The 17,852-nt window shown below is 36.1% G+C and overlaps 1 protein-coding gene across 1 annotated transcript; it reads left to right on the forward strand.

Moving 5' to 3' along the window:
- The first annotated feature begins 1,931 nt into the window (after positions 1-1,931).
- LOC136200556 (WUSCHEL-related homeobox 4) lies at positions 1,932-3,156 on the forward strand. Its single transcript, XM_065990928.1, has 3 exons — positions 1,932-2,292; positions 2,375-2,656; positions 2,749-3,156. Exons 1-3 carry the CDS (start codon positions 2,068-2,070, stop codon positions 2,887-2,889), a joined length of 648 nt encoding a protein of 215 aa, XP_065847000.1. The 5' UTR covers positions 1,932-2,067; the 3' UTR covers positions 2,890-3,156.
- Positions 3,157-17,852: the final 14,696 nt, after the last annotated feature.

Consider the following 17,852-nt stretch of genomic DNA (forward strand, 5'->3'; position numbering starts at 1 on the left):
TGCTCATGCCTTCTATCCCGATGCCACCCACTCCGAATCGGTTCGTTACAACTATAGCCATGATTAGGGTTGTAGTTAGTATTAAAGGGGAACCCCTTTATTCAGTCCCAACTAGACCATCAAAGTTCGAAGCCTTTAACATTGTCTTATTTTCTTGTAAAAAATGTAGGTCTCTGAGAATTCATACTACAATAACAAACATCATTAGTACTTTTTTCATGGGCTTCCAAAACCTTCAGATAACTTCCCCGGTCAACCTCAAGCCTAGATCCTCCCAAATCTTTGCAAATGCTGGTGGTTTTAACTAGTCGTTGGGTGATAGCTGGCCATGGCATAGGTGGAAATTTTGTAAGACATCAATAAAGGTTTCTAGAAGTGGGAACCTCATACCGTACTCCATTAGCATATCTAAGAGCCTTGGAAACCCCTAAAAACCAAAATAAATATGTTGGTTAAAAGAGGGAATTTTAACTTCCTTTTTTTGGAGTTTAGGATAGGTGTTAGTCAACTCTAGCAGCTGCTCAGTAGTTAAAGAGGAATCTTGATGTTAGGCTCTCGGGTTTTGTTCTAATTAGAAGAGTCTTGCTTTTGAGATGTTTGAGATTTCTTGGTAGAAAGGATTCTTTAAAGATTTGGGCTGGTGGGAAGGAGTTCGTTTTTTTGGAGCCATGATTTTAGGATCGCTGGAAGATGTTGCTCAACGCGACCAAATTTTGAGGATTGCGAGAGTTATCTTCCTCCTCAAAACTTACAATGAAGAAAACAAAAATGAAGGAGTAGGGGACTTACTGAATCAAGAAATCTAGAGGAAACCAGGAAAGCGGGAGTAACTTCAAAAAAGCAAGCAGCGCAAAAAGAAAAATCTAATTAACTCTTTTTCCTTTTATAAGACTTTTGTACCCAGGACAACGAAATAGTGCATTTAATAGCAATCGCCGGTTAAAAATCCAAAAAACCCTTTACATATCTGCTCCTTAGAAGAGGCAACACGTAATTGACATGTGGCAGTATCTCTGAGGCTTGACACTGGTGATTTAAAGGTGCTCCTATCGAAGATCGCACACTTTTCAAAATAATGTCAGACTTTTATAATACGTTAGAATTCCTCAACTACCACAAGAAAGGAATCGAGTGTTGGGTAAAAAATGACAACCTTTTTCATAAGCAAAGGATTCAGCTTCGACCATTGGTTTGTACTTCGGTTACTACTAGACTATCCATATGGTCTCTCATCGGCTTTCAACTCTCGAGCCTTGCTACCAAACAAAATCCTAAAGAGATTCAAAAACTAGAGTCGACATCTGATAACATGTAAATATATGAATCACCGGAGAATAGAAGGATTGTCATAAAGGATCGTGAAATCAAACCGAATGATAGCATGTAACGATTAATCCACATGGACCAATAGAAAGTAGTTCCAAAATCACACTAGCCCTTCCTTAAATCTTTCTTTTCTATCTAATTTTAGACACCAAAAGAATTCTAATTCCGACTAAACTTATTAAGATGGAAAGAAGCTACAGTTCCTAAAATAGAAGATACAGTTCCTAAAGAAGAGGAGGGAGAGGGTAGTGGATATGGACTGCACTAAAAATATTAAAGAATAGATTTGTATTGTTTTCAACATTCTCGACGGCATTCACCGAGCTTTGTTTTGTTGTTTTGTTAGTCATCTGATCTCATTCCAATATCCGTATCTTCAAAAGTAAACACAGTTAGTTCAAGTTTTAGGATTGGATCTATTCTCTCTCTACTTTTATGCAGAAAAAAAGAAAGGCCACCGAAAAGCATACACACCTTATCATGAAAGCAAGAAAAAAAAAACAAGGTGATTGGACTGCCCAACCCACACGCACATATTACACACACACATACAATCATATCTTTACTGTTATTTGTTGTTTTTTCAAAAGTTAAAGAAAATCATAAGTCAACCTCCTCTCATCATTTGGTCTTTGTTTTTTCTCTAATTACTTCCACCTCATTTCCCACTTTTGCTTGCTTGCTTATCATCGTCTATATAATTCTCTGATTCCTTCACCATGGGAATTTAATTTTATAACCATGAAGGTTCATCAGTTGGCAACACGTGGATTAATCTGGGAACATGAACCCTCTCTTTCTCTTGGTTGCAAACGTCTTCGTCCTCTTGCTCCTAAGTTATCTCATTCTGATTCTCCTTCTCCAACTTCCACTGTTTCTTCTTTTGATCTCAAGAGCTTTATTAGACCTGAATGTGGTCCTAGAAAACTTTGTTCATCTCACGACAAGAAAGATTCACCCCCTCAGGTACCCACCTCTTCATTTTCCTATTTTACTTTGTATCAGCACTAATGCACCGTATCTCATCAGAATTCCTTGAATTGTGCAGGTGGAGACGCACCCAGGAGGAACACGATGGAATCCGACTCAAGAACAGATAGGGATACTTGAGATGCTGTATAGAGGAGGAATGAGAACTCCAAATGCACAACAAATCGAACAAATCACTGCGCAGCTAGGGAAATATGGCAAGATTGAAGGGAAGAACGTGTTTTACTGGTTTCAAAACCACAAAGCTCGCGAAAGACAAAAACAGAAGCGTAACAGTCTTGGTTTAAGTCATAGTCCCAGAACCCCAAGCTCAGTTACCACTATATCTTTGGATACTAAGGTATGTTACTTTCAAGTTTCAACCTTTTCATAATTTAAGCAAAGAAAGAAGTTGTGTTTTGAAGTTAACATTTACACAATTAATCTATACAGGTAGAAACTGAGAGGGAGGAAGATAGTCCGTACAAAAGGAAGTGCAGGAGCTGGGGATTTGAAGTAGAAGAAATCAGGAGGTGTAGAGATGAAGGAGATAGAACTCTTGAGCTTTTCCCATTGCACCCAGAAGGCAGATAGATCAGAATGCAGAGACGGATTCAAGGGACGCCGGAGTACTTGAGCACTCATTGGTCGCCGGAAATGCGAGGAAAGTTTACAGAGCTATGTATCAAACTTTAATTTTTCTTTTTTTGTCGACAAAGCTCTCATATGAGAGAGCACTCATCCGGATGGAATTTTCTAATTCATAAATTTAGTTTATGAATGATGTGAGTTTTTGTACCTTGGTTTCAAGGTAAAAAGAAAGACTCGATCTTTGTAATCTAGTTCAGACTTGGAAGCAAAGCTCTTTGTCGCTACTTTATTTCATATATGTCTTTTGACTAACAGCTACTACAAGTAGAAGTATCAATCTTTTTAAACATTAGGCTATATAGGGACACTGAAGTCCATGCAAAATTAAATCCCAAAGGCAAAGGCTACTCCTTTCCTTTTCTTTGCTGTTGAAATTTTAAAATCGGAAACTTCTTCCAGCGATTCGAATAAAAGGGAAATTAAATCTGCTAAAAAAATGCACTAGTTGGAAGACTTTCATAAAGTGACCTATCAACTCTATTTGAGCAGACAGTGAAAGCATTTTCTGTTAAAAAATTTGAAAAAATGGAAACTTTTGGAGAGTGAGTGATTGACATGCATTTTCCAAGCTAAGGAATTGGTGTGGTGGTGGGACTATATAAGTCATCATTTTATAATTGCCAGTTGGCATCTCTCTATTCTAGTTTGGACTTTGGAGATGGATCGCATAAATTTTGAATCATTCATGGAGGGCTTCTACTTTCTCAATTACTTAAGCCCTGCTAATCGACAGTGGTTTCTTTTGTTCTTAAGGGTAAGGGAGGACTATCTTTACTATTCCAATTTTTACCCAGGCCTAATACACGACTAACCCCTGAACTTATCCAAATGTTGCCACTACCCCTCCAATTTTCAATTGTAACAACTTATCCCTTAAACTTATGCAATTGTAAAACATAACCCCAAATTGAGAATTTTTTTACCCGTATTTGAAGCAACTGTAAAAACGTTTCCCCGGATTCGTATCACGCCAAAGATCTGATTATCACATTCCACGAATGTTGCACCTTTTGTATTTCACGTGTTTCTTCAATTGCAGTCCACGTCAGTAATTTAGGGTTATGTTTTACAATTGGACAAGTTTGAAGGGTAAGTCGTTACAATTAAAAATTCAAAAGGGCGGTTGCAACATTTGAACAATTTCAGAGGGTGATTTGTATATTAGACCTTAAACTAATTCAGTGGATTAAAACTTTAAAAAGTATATAACTATACATTAAATGAATCATTAAAGAGATAATGTTTTACTCTTTAAATTTTCAACTAAAATCAATTTACTTTTATTTAACGGAAAATTAAAAGGATTGATTTAATAGATATTTGACTGTTATATGGTACCATCTAAATTTATAAACTAAAATGGTTTCAAGCATTTTGAGAGGTAGTTTGCAAGTAACAGTAAATTTATATGTAACAGATTTAGTTATTGACATTGTTTATAAATATGCTAGTAAAATATAGATATTTTAGATATAATTGATGTTCTAAGAATGTGACAATTAAATAATGGTTGAATGAGTCTATTCAAAAAAATATTGCGTAGAGATACAATTGATCATACTTGAAAACGTTAAAGCTAAAATTTGTCTTATTTTATACATTATGGGTAAATTATACTCCCAAAAAAAATAATAGAGACAAATTTAAACATTATCCTTTCATTAAATTCAACCAATTTATTATTTCAGTCAATAGCTTTTCTTATTTTGATTACTAACTATAAATGTCTCCAGAATGACAAATTATTAGAAACACCTGGTTCTTCATGTTAAATGGAGGACCTTCCATACATATTTTGATACGTGTGATATGGATCCACACATTTTATAAAATGCTCCACTATTTTAATTATTACGTGAGATCATAATACACGTGTCCAAATATGAATTAGGAGTCCTCTGAGTGACACGGAAGACCCGATGCTTAATATAAGAACTCCTCCAGGATATATCCCTTATGTTTCTACTCAAGAATTATTCTCAAGTTGCGGGACCGGTCAAGAAAGTTCTGATCATTAAGTTTGTCCTTCTTAAAGACATATAGTAATGAGAATGTGTTCGTTGGGGTCGTATCAATCTACATAGAATTAAAATAAAGTTGATTAATTATAAAAAAAGTATAAAAATAAATATTATAATTTGCTGATTTGCAAACACATTTAAAATTGATAAATAGGCATCTTGAGTTAATTTTATTAACAAAAGCAGTAAAAAAATACTAACGGTATCAGAAATGAATGACGTAGTAAATCGGATTAAAAAGTCAGAGAGATTTTAATATGTCAGAAAGATTTTAATCTTTTATTTATTTATTTAGAATTAACATCTCACGCAATCTCTCTTTTTGACACCTAACATTTCGCATTTTCCAATTTGAATTTGTACTCCAAAACTTTCAAGCATCTCCTTCTTCCTGCTCACCAACTTCATTATCCTCTCGGTTATACACGGTGGTGAATCGATCTCTTCTTGTTATTCATGTTCTTTCTTTCTATCGCCTTCCACCCATCTCTTCCCGGAATTTTGCATCAATAAACATCAATAGCATCTCTCACGAACCAGAAACAATTTCGAATGGGTGTTGTTATTCTTAGCCCCATTTGTATACACTTAGCCTAGGGAAATGACGAAACTGCCCTTATTGTTTTAGTTTTTACAAAAAAGTTTTTTTTTTTCTCTTTACGGAACGCGAGCATGTGGCTATCATGCCTCACCACGTATCACGCCTCACCACGTGGTGAGGCATATGTTCACATGCCCACATGTGAATTTTTTTTCCCAAATTTACATTTTAATTATTATTATTCTAAACAATTATAAATATTATAATTATTCTAAAAAAATTCTAAATATTTTAATTATTAACATTATAATTTGAATTATAATTATTAACATTATAATTTGAATTATAATTATTAACATTATAATTAAATAATATACATGAAGTATCAAATATGTATTAAAATATGTTAAAAATAATAAGTTCTAAAAATTTCTAAATATTAAAAAATTACAACAAGTCAATTTGTTTGGTTCCATTCTTCCATGGATCGGTGTATGATAGATTTGAAAAAGACTGTTCACATGTCCACGTGTGAATTTTTTTTTCCAATTTCACATTTTAATTATTATTATTATTCTAAACAATTATAAATATTATAATTATTCTAAAAAATTCTAAATATTTTAATTATTAACATTATAATTTGAATTTAATTATTAACATTATAATTAAATAATATACATGAAGTATCAAATATGTATTAAAATGTGTTAAAAACAATAAGTTCTAAAGAATTCTAAATATTAAAAAAATTACATTATGTCAATTTGCCTGGTTCCATTCCTCCATAATCTGCTCCAGATCAATCCTAACTGGTGGAACCTGCTCAGCGAGCACGAGTGTGATTGCCCGCTGAGCGATGTCTGCCAAACGGCTAACCCACTGCACAAAATTAAATGTTAGAAAAAAAGATAGGTAAAATAATAATAATAAAATAAATAATAAAAAAACTTACATATTCATTGTTGGAGCGAGAATGGTGGTGGCGTATGAGTATCACGGACGTATGAAAATAAAAAATATTATTGTAACTAAATAAAAATATTTTAAACTAGAAAACAAAAATTAAAAAATTAAAAAATTATTCTAACTATAATTTAAAAAACAAATATTACCCCGGGCGTATGAACATCGCGCCCCCACACAGGTGGAGGCGTGTTGTTCATACGCCCTATCTGTGGTGGTGGCGTATGAGTATCACGCCTCCACCACAGATGGGGCATATGAACATTACACTATTACCTATGTAGGGGCGTATTGTTCATACGTCCCTACTTGTGTCGGGACGTGATGTTCATACGCCCCGAAACATAACTCGAATTTTTAAAAAAAATCCAATTTTAGTAAATAGAATCGTAAATCAATCAAATTCTGATGCAAATTACGTACCATTAGTCCTTTCCCGCGGTCACTCCTCTCCCGATCCGTGTTTTTCATTAATAAATTAATTCGGATTAAATTAAAGAATGTTTAGATTGTTTGAGAGGATTTGAGAATTTTGAAATTTCATAAAAGGATATTTTAGTCTTTTTCAAGGCTAAGTGTGGGAAATTGTGGCTAGATATAGTAATCGCATTTCAAATCCAATTCGAAGAACAACACGTTGATTAAGATTGGCATCTTCAACAGGTCTTCAGCGTCCCCTTGTATATTGTTTAGAGTGGCCAGTGTCAGTTTGTTTAGGTTTTAATTTGATTTTCTGAGGTATATATTTTGCATTTTCTTTCTTCAGACACTAAATGGAATCTTCGAATTGTTTTTCTTTTATCATATTTGAGTATCTTTCTTTTTTGCCCAGCAAAGTCTGTAACAACTAATGAAAGAACAGAGAGAAAGATGGAGAGTTGCCTAATAGAAAGAGAGTAAAAGAGAAACGAATAAAAAGAAAGTTAGAAACGAGGCAAAGATTGGAGACAATGGCAGGTGTTGAGAGAGAGAGTAGCTAGAGAGACGGCTACGAAAGCGGAGGATACGAGAGAGAGAAAATTAAAGTAAAAAGACATAAATACCCCCTTTAACCATTTGATTAAAAATGTTACCTCATCAATTTTTAACGGAGTTAATGCTTTTTTGACTATTTTTGCTAACTGAATGAATTTTAAAGTATCCATTTATCAATTTTTAAATCACGATAATTATGTATAATTATCAAATTGGTCAAATCATATAATGTTTATTTTTGTATTTTTCCCTTAATTGTAAGGTCTTTTATTTTTCCCACTAAATGAATTAATATTCTATTAAAATAATTCATGTTAATGTATTATTAATTAACGGGTCGAGATCCATATTTTGATGAAACATTAGTAGATAATTAATCTTAGATACTCTATAAGGTTGATTTGCACAAGTGAATTAACAGTATAGATTATTATCTTACGATTAAGGGTATTGTTAATATTATAATGTCACGAGACTATGGCATACACTAATAAAATCCTCCTTTGGTCACCCCATACACTGAATCCCTCTAAAGCACTTCAGTCTAAACACTTCAAGGAGGACTCTGATATCACACAATTCATTATGAATACATTTGGACCAATGTGGCACCTCATCCCTCATTAGTAACTGTTAGAGCCACCTGGACCAGTCAAATGCGGCATAATATCAAAACACATTCTTACCTACGTATAACGTCATTATCAGCGAAATCACATTTTAGCCGTTGTAACCATTTTTTAGCTCACCATTAATTGACTGCCATGTGGCTCCCTGCTCACATTTAGGGTGCATAACCTATCCCGCATATAAATACAAGGTACACAATATATAAAAGGTATTCAATTCATTCATATTGTTCACCTAAGCTTTTATACTATTCAGTAGCTATTTTCATCATTGACCTAGGTATCAGAGAGGGATCGTCGGTTCTCGGTACCTCTTTTACTTTTTTCTATCTTATTTCAATCATTAAAAGTACTCCTCAAGCTAAGCACGTATTCTCTCACATCATTAGTAAAAATCCACTAAAATTTGGTGATATTTTGTTTTGAAATGTTAGTGAAACTACTTTAAAACCATGGTTGTACTAGTGTTCATGAGTTTCACCAATATTTCACAAGATCTAAGTGGAGTTTCACCAAATTTCACCAAGTTTTACCTTGGTGAAACTTAGTGGAAACCTTATCAAATCTAACTTGGAAGTTGATAAAACTATGAAAGTTGGTGAGGTAACGGGTTTCATCAAATTTTAACATTGAAATACTAGTTAAACTCTTATGGAACTTTGCGGAAATTCATTTAAACATTAGTGAAACTATTTTAAAATCAAGTTGGTGAGGTAATGGGTTTCATCAAGTTTTAACATTGAAATACTAATTAAACTCTTGTGGAACTTTGCGGAAATTCATTTAAACATTAGTGAAACTATTTTAAAATCATGGTTGTATAGGTGTGTAGGTGTTTCACCAAAGTTTCATCAAGTTTTTATTATATTTTCACTAAGTTGTAGTGAGTTTCACCTGTTTTAATTGTTACGTTGAATTTCACAAAGTTTTTGGAAGGTAAAAATTTGTGTTTCACTAGGTTTCATCAAGTTTCATTGTTGAGCATATGAAACTCTAATGAAACAATGATGAAACTCTACTGGAATTTGTGAAACGTTATTGAAAGTTGGTGAAAATGTTGTAAAATATGATGGTTTTGGCGTTCAATATTTCCACTGAGTTTCACCATAGTGAAACTTTAAGTTTCATCACATTTTACTGTTAAGTGGGGTTTCATTAAAACATCACAAGGTTCCACCAAGGTGGAACTATAGGTTTCACCATGTTTCATTATTAAGTGCATGAAACTCTAGTGAAACCTTAGTAAAAATCCAGTTCAACTTGATCAACCCGTGTTGAAGCATTGGTGAATGTGCTGTGAAATCTTGCAGGAGTTCACCAATTTTCAATGGATTTCACCATGTTTTACCAAGGTGAAACGCCATTGAAACTTGGTGAAACTGGTTTGTATGAGTTTCAGCAAGGATTCATCAACTTTCACTTTATTTTCAGCAAGTTTCGTGAATTTTCATTTGAGTTTTAATAAGTTTTATATGTATTTTACCAAAATTTCAGATGAGAAACTCTAGTTGAAACTTTTGTTGAAATACATAATTTTGGTGAGACTCAAGTAGACTTGTTCATATGCTCGTTAGCATTGTCCTTCATTAGTTGGGTTTGGACGTTCATATTTGATTTTTTACCCGACCTGGCTCAAGCGCTCAAGCTCGCACTTTTGAGATTTGTCCCAAAAACTCATCTTGGTCTGGCCCAGCCCGGCCTTATATTATGTATATTTTTAAACGAAAAATATATATAATTAATTGAATTTGAGTGTAATTAACGGGTTGGAGCAGATAAAAGGGTAAGAGTTTTCATCTAGTAAGAAATAACAAGCTAGTTAATTAAGAAGAACAAATTAATAATAATTATAAAATTAATTAATTAGTTAATACGATCTTGTTAAATTAATAAATGAGAAAGTAGACAAAGTCAATCCAAAAAGATCAAGATCATATTATAATGGGTTAATTATAAATAACTACTTTCTGGTTTGACCGATTTGTAGATTGGTATCTGTGATATTTTTTTTTTCAAACGCAATTATGTGGTTTGCAAAATTTTACATTTGAGTTCACTTTGTCAGAATTTGGTCGATAACGATCTCGAAATGAAAATTTTCAAGAGTTGAATGATATTTTAAGCAACTTTAATTCTTCAACTTTTTAGTTTTGAAGTCATTTAGGTGTTGTTTTTTTATGTGAGAGAAAGATAATGTTTAGAGAGATACTTCAAAAATGATGATTTTGAAAAATTAAAAATATGGTTTCATAGTAAATAGGACACTAAACAACTTTAATTCTTAGAAATTTTCATTTTAATGTTGTTATCGGCCAAATTTGGAAAGTAAAAAAATATAAAATTTTGCATTGTGTTTGCAAAAAACAATACCACAAATATCGGTCTGCAAATTGGTCAAACCAAATAGTGGCCCATATATCTATACACTCTTTGTAAAACTTATATATTTTAAATAATATAATTAATTAGTTATGTTTAATCTTAATAATAATTCGAGGCTGGACACATGTTATTGTTGAGACGGACGCCACCACTGAGGCTATCCACTCTACCACAGCAGACGTTTTCGAATTCGGTGACATCGTTTCTTCATGCAGAACTCTCCTTTCCCAAAACGAATTATTTTTGTAAGGCGACAAGCAAACGAGGCGGTTCACGCTATTGCCAGGTCATCTCATGATTACCCTTGTCCCATGTTTTTTGATGTTAGTCCAAGTTCTTTAATCCCTTTGTTAAACATTGATTGCCCTTTTGTGGCTTATTAATTCTATTCTCTTTAAAAAAAAAATTCTTAATAATAATTAGAAACACAACTGATGAATCTTCCACTTATTTAATGGGATGGTTAAGAGATTATCTATGGTTAAACTCTTCACAACTTATCAATGGATATAACCCTTTTGGTATGAATAGCTTATCGGTCTGGGCATGGATGTTCTTATTTGGACATCTTGTTTGGGCTACTGGATTTATGTTTTTAATTTCTTGGCGTGGATATTGGCAGGAATTGATTGAAACTTTAGCAGCCACTAGTGGGAGGCGAAGACATACTGAATGAGAAGTATCGTATCTTGTCATTCTGATTGTGGCTACTAATTCAATGGTGCATAAACGAAGAGCAGCTCCACTCCAACAGCTAGACTCTGACCGCCGGGTTCTCCTACACGAGCAAAGGCCTTTGAGCGAGGACATGAGCCAACACCCCTTGCATCCCTAAGTATTTTAGGGTTATTGAAACCATTATAGCCTTGTCGGATAAGTTAAGTGGGCCTCTCTCGACCGGAAACTTTCAAACTAAAGCCGTTCTCATCAAGACCAGTGTCAGCAATTCCTGTAAGCCATAAAGCGATGGGTATGAACTTCTTTGACACAAAGATATCCGTGCTTAAATCGCTAGCTGGACAGCGAACTCTCGATGCACTGTTTATTCACCATTAACTGCGGCTCTCAGCAAGAACAGCGGCAACGGTTAGAGCTCCGTAGTTCAGGACTACGTTCAGGATAAGATCGATCCAATTTGCTATTCTCCGAGATCTTCTTTCTCGGAATCGCCTATCTATTGAATTGAGGAAAAACCGCGCTTCTTTTTTGGCCCCGCCGTACTTCCTTTGCTTTGAAAGCTGTTCCCAGATATCTATATCTTGGGCTTTTGAAAAAACCTTATATCCTTCTTTTTCTTCGGGAACTGAACTGGCATAAGTCAAGAGTCGGCAAGAAATATTATAGATAAGCATAGAGTGATTCGTCCCTATAGACAAGGGGACAAGTGAATCATCCCTTTTTGGCGCAGGCAGCCCTCTACCATCCATCCTATTGCATTTCATCGTCTCGTATTGTACTGTACCGTATCAGACCAGATACATCCATTGAGTGAGAGAAAGGTAGTGTAACTAATTAGATATTCTAAAAAAAAAATTCTATTTATAGGGATCCCTATTCATTCCTAGATTCCGGTCACTACGGATTGATTGCCCCTACCTAACTACATGGTAGTGGTCTAGGGAGCGCAATTGCTAGAGCACGGGAGAATGAAGAGTAGGAAAGCGGCACATACCAGGGGGTAGCGACTGTTTATTAAAAACACAGGACTCTGCTAAGTGGTAACACGATGTATAGAGTCTGACACCTGCCCGGTGCTGGAAGGTCGGAAGGAGAAGTGTTATAAGCACCGAACCTAATGTTACGGTTTTTGGAATTTATGTTTCTAAAAAAGTTGAGAAGAATGAGAATGAATTCAAAGTAGGCGGCTGTTTAGAGACAAGCCTACTAGGCTGTAGTGTGAAAATGGGTATTGCATGGACAAAAGACAATTGATGATTTCATAATTAATGATAAGTTCAAATTCAATATTTTTTATTTTTTATCACAAATACAAAGGTTGCACCAAAGTTTTAAGGTAAAACTATATTAAACCTTAAACTTAGTAAAACATATATTTTTTAAATAAATATCATTAATTAGTTATTTTTAATAAATAAATATACATATATATACTAATAATTAAAAAGAAAATTGATGATTAAATAATTAAGTACAAGTCTCAATTCAATGTTTTTTTTGGAAAATTTTGAATAAAATTATGTATTAATTTAAGTACCAACAAACACCTCCTTTCATGAACAATCGTGTCCGTCATGAATAGTCATATTCGTACATGAACATTCGTATCTATCTGCGTACAGCCGTGTTTATTCGTGAAAAAACATATCCTTTCGAGTTCTATTTATATAGAATGGATTGTCAAATTCATAAGTCGTTGAAATAGTGGTTGAAAAAACTTTTTGTTTGTTTTTTTAGTAGGAAAAAGAAATGAAAAAACAAACAAAAAACTAAAAAGATGCCTAGTCTGGGATTAGCCTAGGGAAGCTAACCCCCACCACATCATCCAAAAGGAAAAAAGAAAGGAAAGTAGGAGGAGAAGAGAAAGTAGTGACTCCCAACATCTTCCCATGGCCCTCGGCTGCTAAACGATCCGCCACCTGGTTCTGTTCTCTGAAAATATGGTTGAAGTTGATGGACTCAAAGGAAGAACAAATCCTTTTGATACCTTTGATTAAATTCTAGCTATTCAAACAAATAGCATCATCCTCTGATATCATTTTGATACCTTTTTGTTTGTTCATAATGTTATTGTTTTCCTACTCCAGTGATGATGAGTCTACACACGGTTTCAATTCGTTTGCATAATCTGTTGTATCCTGAGAGACGATCATAAATAGCGACGACATCTGTGTTAAGGAAACTGTTAATATAGGCCTTAGATTTGTCTAACGTTTTTCTCTTAATTTCTAGTTTTATTGTTCATATGTTTTTCTGTGTTTGATTCGTTTTTTTGTAAATCAGATACAAAGGTTTCATTGGTGAAAAACTATGAAACTTTTGTGATATTTAGTATGAAAAAAATAAAATAAAAAAGACAAAAAGAAAGAATAAAAGAATAATAATGATGAAGGAAAAGTAAAATAAAATTGGAATAAGAAATAATATTAATATAGTGATATTAACAATAAAATCTAGTATGAATGGAATGATTTTTATAAAGAAAACATTTTTAGTATTTTTTATAAACATAACATAATCCAATGTAATGTTGGTAAGGTCCAGAATCAGCTACATCTGTGGAGGCCCATTCTCACAAACATGTGTAGTTTGGGCCTTAAGGCCTAACATCAAATATTTAGAAATTCCTCTTCACATTTTCTGATATTTCTTGCTCTGCTTAGGGCTGTAATCGAGCCGAGCCGAACCGAGCTTTGGCCTGTTCAAGCTCGGCTCGTTACAAAATTAACGAGTTCGAGCTCGAGCCGAGTTTGCTATAAAATTAATGAGCCGAGCCCGAGCCGAGTTTTGGCTTGCTCAACGAGCTTGAGCCGAGCTTCGAGCCCAAAATCCTCTTTTGGACTTGGTTCATTAAGAAAATTATCTAACCATGAATTGTTTGTGAGTAAATTGTTAATTATATTTGTGACGTTTGCTCGCAAATAACTCTTTAATTACGTACATAAACAAGCTCACAAGCAAAATTCGTGAATAAATAAACAAGATGCTTACAAATAGTTCGTCTATTACTCATTTATTATGTTTGTGAACGAACTCATCTAATAGCAAATGAAATAGTATTAAGTTTAGATATTTGTGAATTAACACAAAACTATATAGTTTTCTACAAAACTAAACTTTGTTCATAAACGTTCTAATCGAGCCTGCTCGCGAGCTTTCGAGCCGAGCTTTGGCCTGCTCAAACTTGGCTCGTTTACAAACCGAGCCAGTAAATCGTGTTCACGAGCTGCTCGTTTACAAATCGAGCCGAGTCGAGCCGAGCTTTTATCGAGCCGATCACCGAGCCGTTCATGAGCGGCTCTGTTCATTTACAGCCTCTCCTCTCCCAATTAGGACCCACCAGTACATTCCTTTGTCTATCCCGGTAAATTATTAAAAGTTCTTCGTATTAAATAGAGAACTTCTCATACATATTTTGATATGTGTAATATGGATCCATAATTATTATAAGAGGTTTCACTATTTTAATTATTACGTGGGGTCATCATACACGTACCAAATATGAATTGGAGGTCCTCCGAATGATATGGAAAATACACGTACCAAATATGAATTGGAGGTCCTCCGAATGATATGGAAAACCAGATGCTTAATATAAGAACGTCAACTGTTAAATATCGCAATCAAATTCCTTATCACCGCCTCTTTTGGTCTTTTTTGCCCTTCTCATAATTTTGATCAAAAACTGAAAATTCTCTCTCCAAAATCATAAACCCGAACAACAATAATTGAAATTATGAAAATAATTGATGTGTGACAATCCGAACCTCGAAAATGGATGATTACGAGTCGGAAACATTAAGATTTACATCTTTTGAACCTACCTGGGACAGTGTGTCACCACACGTGTCAAACATCAAATGGCGTTGAACAGAGCGCACATTAATGATGGAGCATATAACGGCGCACGGAAGTCTAAAAGCCCTAAAGGACTTTAAAGGCATTTTAGGGGGGCTTCTGATAACATCGAGATATTATCCTGGGGACCAAAAGAGATATTTGCCTTTAAGTAGGCCATGTAGCATAGGAAGTCAGCTGGCGGATCTCCCTGGACTAGCTCTAAGAGATCCGCTGGCGGATCTATAAGGCGAATCTCTCCATTCACCTTGGTAACGGCTGGCCGCCGGCTCGGCCATAAAGGATCATTAAATGGGTCATTAACTGTCTTACCCGCCAGGTTAAGAGTAACTTGTAACCGCCATTAAATGAGCATTAATGGGGACTTTCTAGTTACCTAGAGGTTACGAACTTCTCAACTATATATAGCCTACCATTCTAGGCTATCAAGGTATTCAGTCTTTTCTATATTCTCTAAGCTTTGGCATCGGAGTTTCCCCCGTTGAACCCAACGACGCCCCCCACAGGGACGAGCTCCGATCAGAAGTTTTTCCCTTGTTATCAATTGGTGCGGTGAAGGTGGAATCCTTGATCAAATAAAGGGTTTTTCGTTCACACTGAAACATCATGACCGATGGAGGACAAAATCCCTCCTCTGGGATTGAATCACCGATAATTACACCATCTAGTGCTGATCGCACTAACACAACTGCTCCTGTAACAAATATCGATGGAAACATGCCCACTGCTTCTTTCATCGATATGTGTGCTCGGGATATCGAGGCACGATATGGGCTTGAAAGTGGGAACCGCCTCCGGACGTTCATGACTCTTCCTCCTCGTTGGAGTACGGTATCTACGTCAGCTGTCTCATCTTTACCTCCATTAAACTTTGGTCTGGGACCAGGTGCCCATAGCTCTTCATTCCTTCAAGCTCACAACATTGATTCCATGATAACTACTACGGCATCGGGTGGCGGACGACCGGTTATCAGGGAGTTATTTCCTGGCGAGGGAAGTCGAAGGAATGATACGGTCCCTCCTGGCGGATCAGGGATTCCAAGGTTTAATCTTGATGGACCAAATGTACCTAGGCGTCCGCGGACAAATTCGTCTCTTGGCGGATTTAAGGAGCCCACTCGTAAAAAGCATAAAAAGGATAAAAATAAGCAAGCAGGATCCCCACGTCGTGGCAGATCACCTCCATCTACTGGTCGTAGAAGAAGTAAAGGGACAGAAAAAACATCTCATATAGGTGGACCACCGCCACGTCCATCTTCAGGAACTGATGGACGCACCTCGTCTGGAGGCCAGCAAGGAGGAAATGGTTCAACTCCCCCAGGCAGAGGAAGTGGTGGGGGAGATGGTGGAGGAAGAGGAGGGAGAGGACGTGGTAATGCTGGAAGACATTCGCCATCGGATCCATCGTCTAATTCAAGTTCTTCTTCTTCTTCTTCTCCAAGTAGATCGCCACGAAGGGGTCGCCCCAGGGCGGATCCGGAGAATTTTGATGATAGAGTGAGGGCCCTGGTACTCCAAATGAACGAAGAAAATGCTAGGCACAATCCATTCGCCAATAGGGATTCGCCTTTTGCAGCCTGGATCGAGGCAGAGGAAACCGACAGAGCTTTCAAGATTCCTAATCTTGCAATATACACAGGCAAAGATAATCCGGAAGCTCATGTTCGAAAGTATCGAATCTTGGCCAGGCTCAATCGAGCCACCGAACCCGTGCTCTGCAAAATGTTTGTCACCACACAGGGAGGTCCAGCTTATTTGTGGTTTCAATCTCTACTTCCAGGATCAATAAACAGCTTTAATCAATTAAGCAGGGAATTTTGTGCTAAATTTGCTGGTTGTATTCCTGCAGTGGTGAAATCTGGAAAGCTTTTTGAATTAAAGCAGAAGGCGAATGAACCCCTCCGAGATTATGTGGACACTTTCAATCAATTGTGTATACAAATCGTTGATGTAGATATCTCCGTAGCTGTGGAGTGTTTTGTGAGAAACACTACTTGTAAAAGTTTGCAAGAGGATCTCATTCGTAAAAAGCCCACTAGCATGGCAGAGTTAATGGAGCGTTGTAAAGACTTTTAGAAGTGGATGACATTCGCCGAGGTTCGCCATCATCACCAAAAAAGGACAGAGGCGAATCTCGTCCTCGGGACCGGGACAAGGACAAACGTCAGGATTCTTCTTCTCGGAACAAACGAAGGGATTCTCGGAATAAATCAACGTTTGTTACCTCCTTCACACCTCTCAATGCCTCTAAGAGTGAAGTTCTTATGTGGATTGAGAACAGTCAGCACAAGCGGAGCATTTCATACCCCGAGCCAAAAGGGGGGGAGTACACCAATAAAGGTAAAAATCCTAAAAATTATTGTAAGTATCACAGGAAAAATGGCCATGATACGGATGCTTGCTGGGAGTTAGCTCGAGAAATTGAACGACTCATTGAAAGAGGTAAATTGGATCGGTTCATCCAAGCTGAAGGAAAAGAAGAAGATAGATCCAAGGAGGACCCAAAGAAGAAAGGAAAGGGTACCATCAATGTCATAGCAGGAGGACCTGGTTATCAGCCAGCAGTGAAAAAGGCAAAGACAACCGCCCTTGATAGGACATCATTAAATCGCCCTTTCTCAGACGCAGGTCCTGAGATTCCACCCCATGCGGATGCACTGGTCATCACCATGATGGTCGAAGGTTGGGAAATGAAGAGGGTAATGATTGATACGGGAAGTTCATGTAATGTCATTACCCGAGGAGCATTCGCCAGACTCCGGATAGATCCCGTCCAGGTAGAGCCAATGGTGGTTGACATTTTGGGAGTGACAGGTCATACCATTCAGACGAAAGGCCAAGTTACTTTGGATTGCG

This window comes from Euphorbia lathyris, chromosome 7, assembly GCF_963576675.1.
Source record: "Euphorbia lathyris chromosome 7, ddEupLath1.1, whole genome shotgun sequence".
Lineage (NCBI taxonomy): Eukaryota > Viridiplantae > Streptophyta > Magnoliopsida > Malpighiales > Euphorbiaceae > Euphorbia > Euphorbia lathyris.

Excerpts from the sequence above, each read along its gene's own strand:
- LOC136200556 (XM_065990928.1), top strand. The coding sequence starts at position 2,068 with ATGAAGGTTCATCAGTTGGCAACACGTGGATTAATCTGGGAACATGAA. Across the intron at positions 2,293-2,374 it reads AGAAAGATTCACCCCCTCAG|GTGGAGACGCACCCAGGAGG; the intron begins GTACCCACCTCT and ends TGAATTGTGCAG. Across the intron at positions 2,657-2,748 it reads CTATATCTTTGGATACTAAG|GTAGAAACTGAGAGGGAGGA; the intron begins GTATGTTACTTT and ends TAATCTATACAG.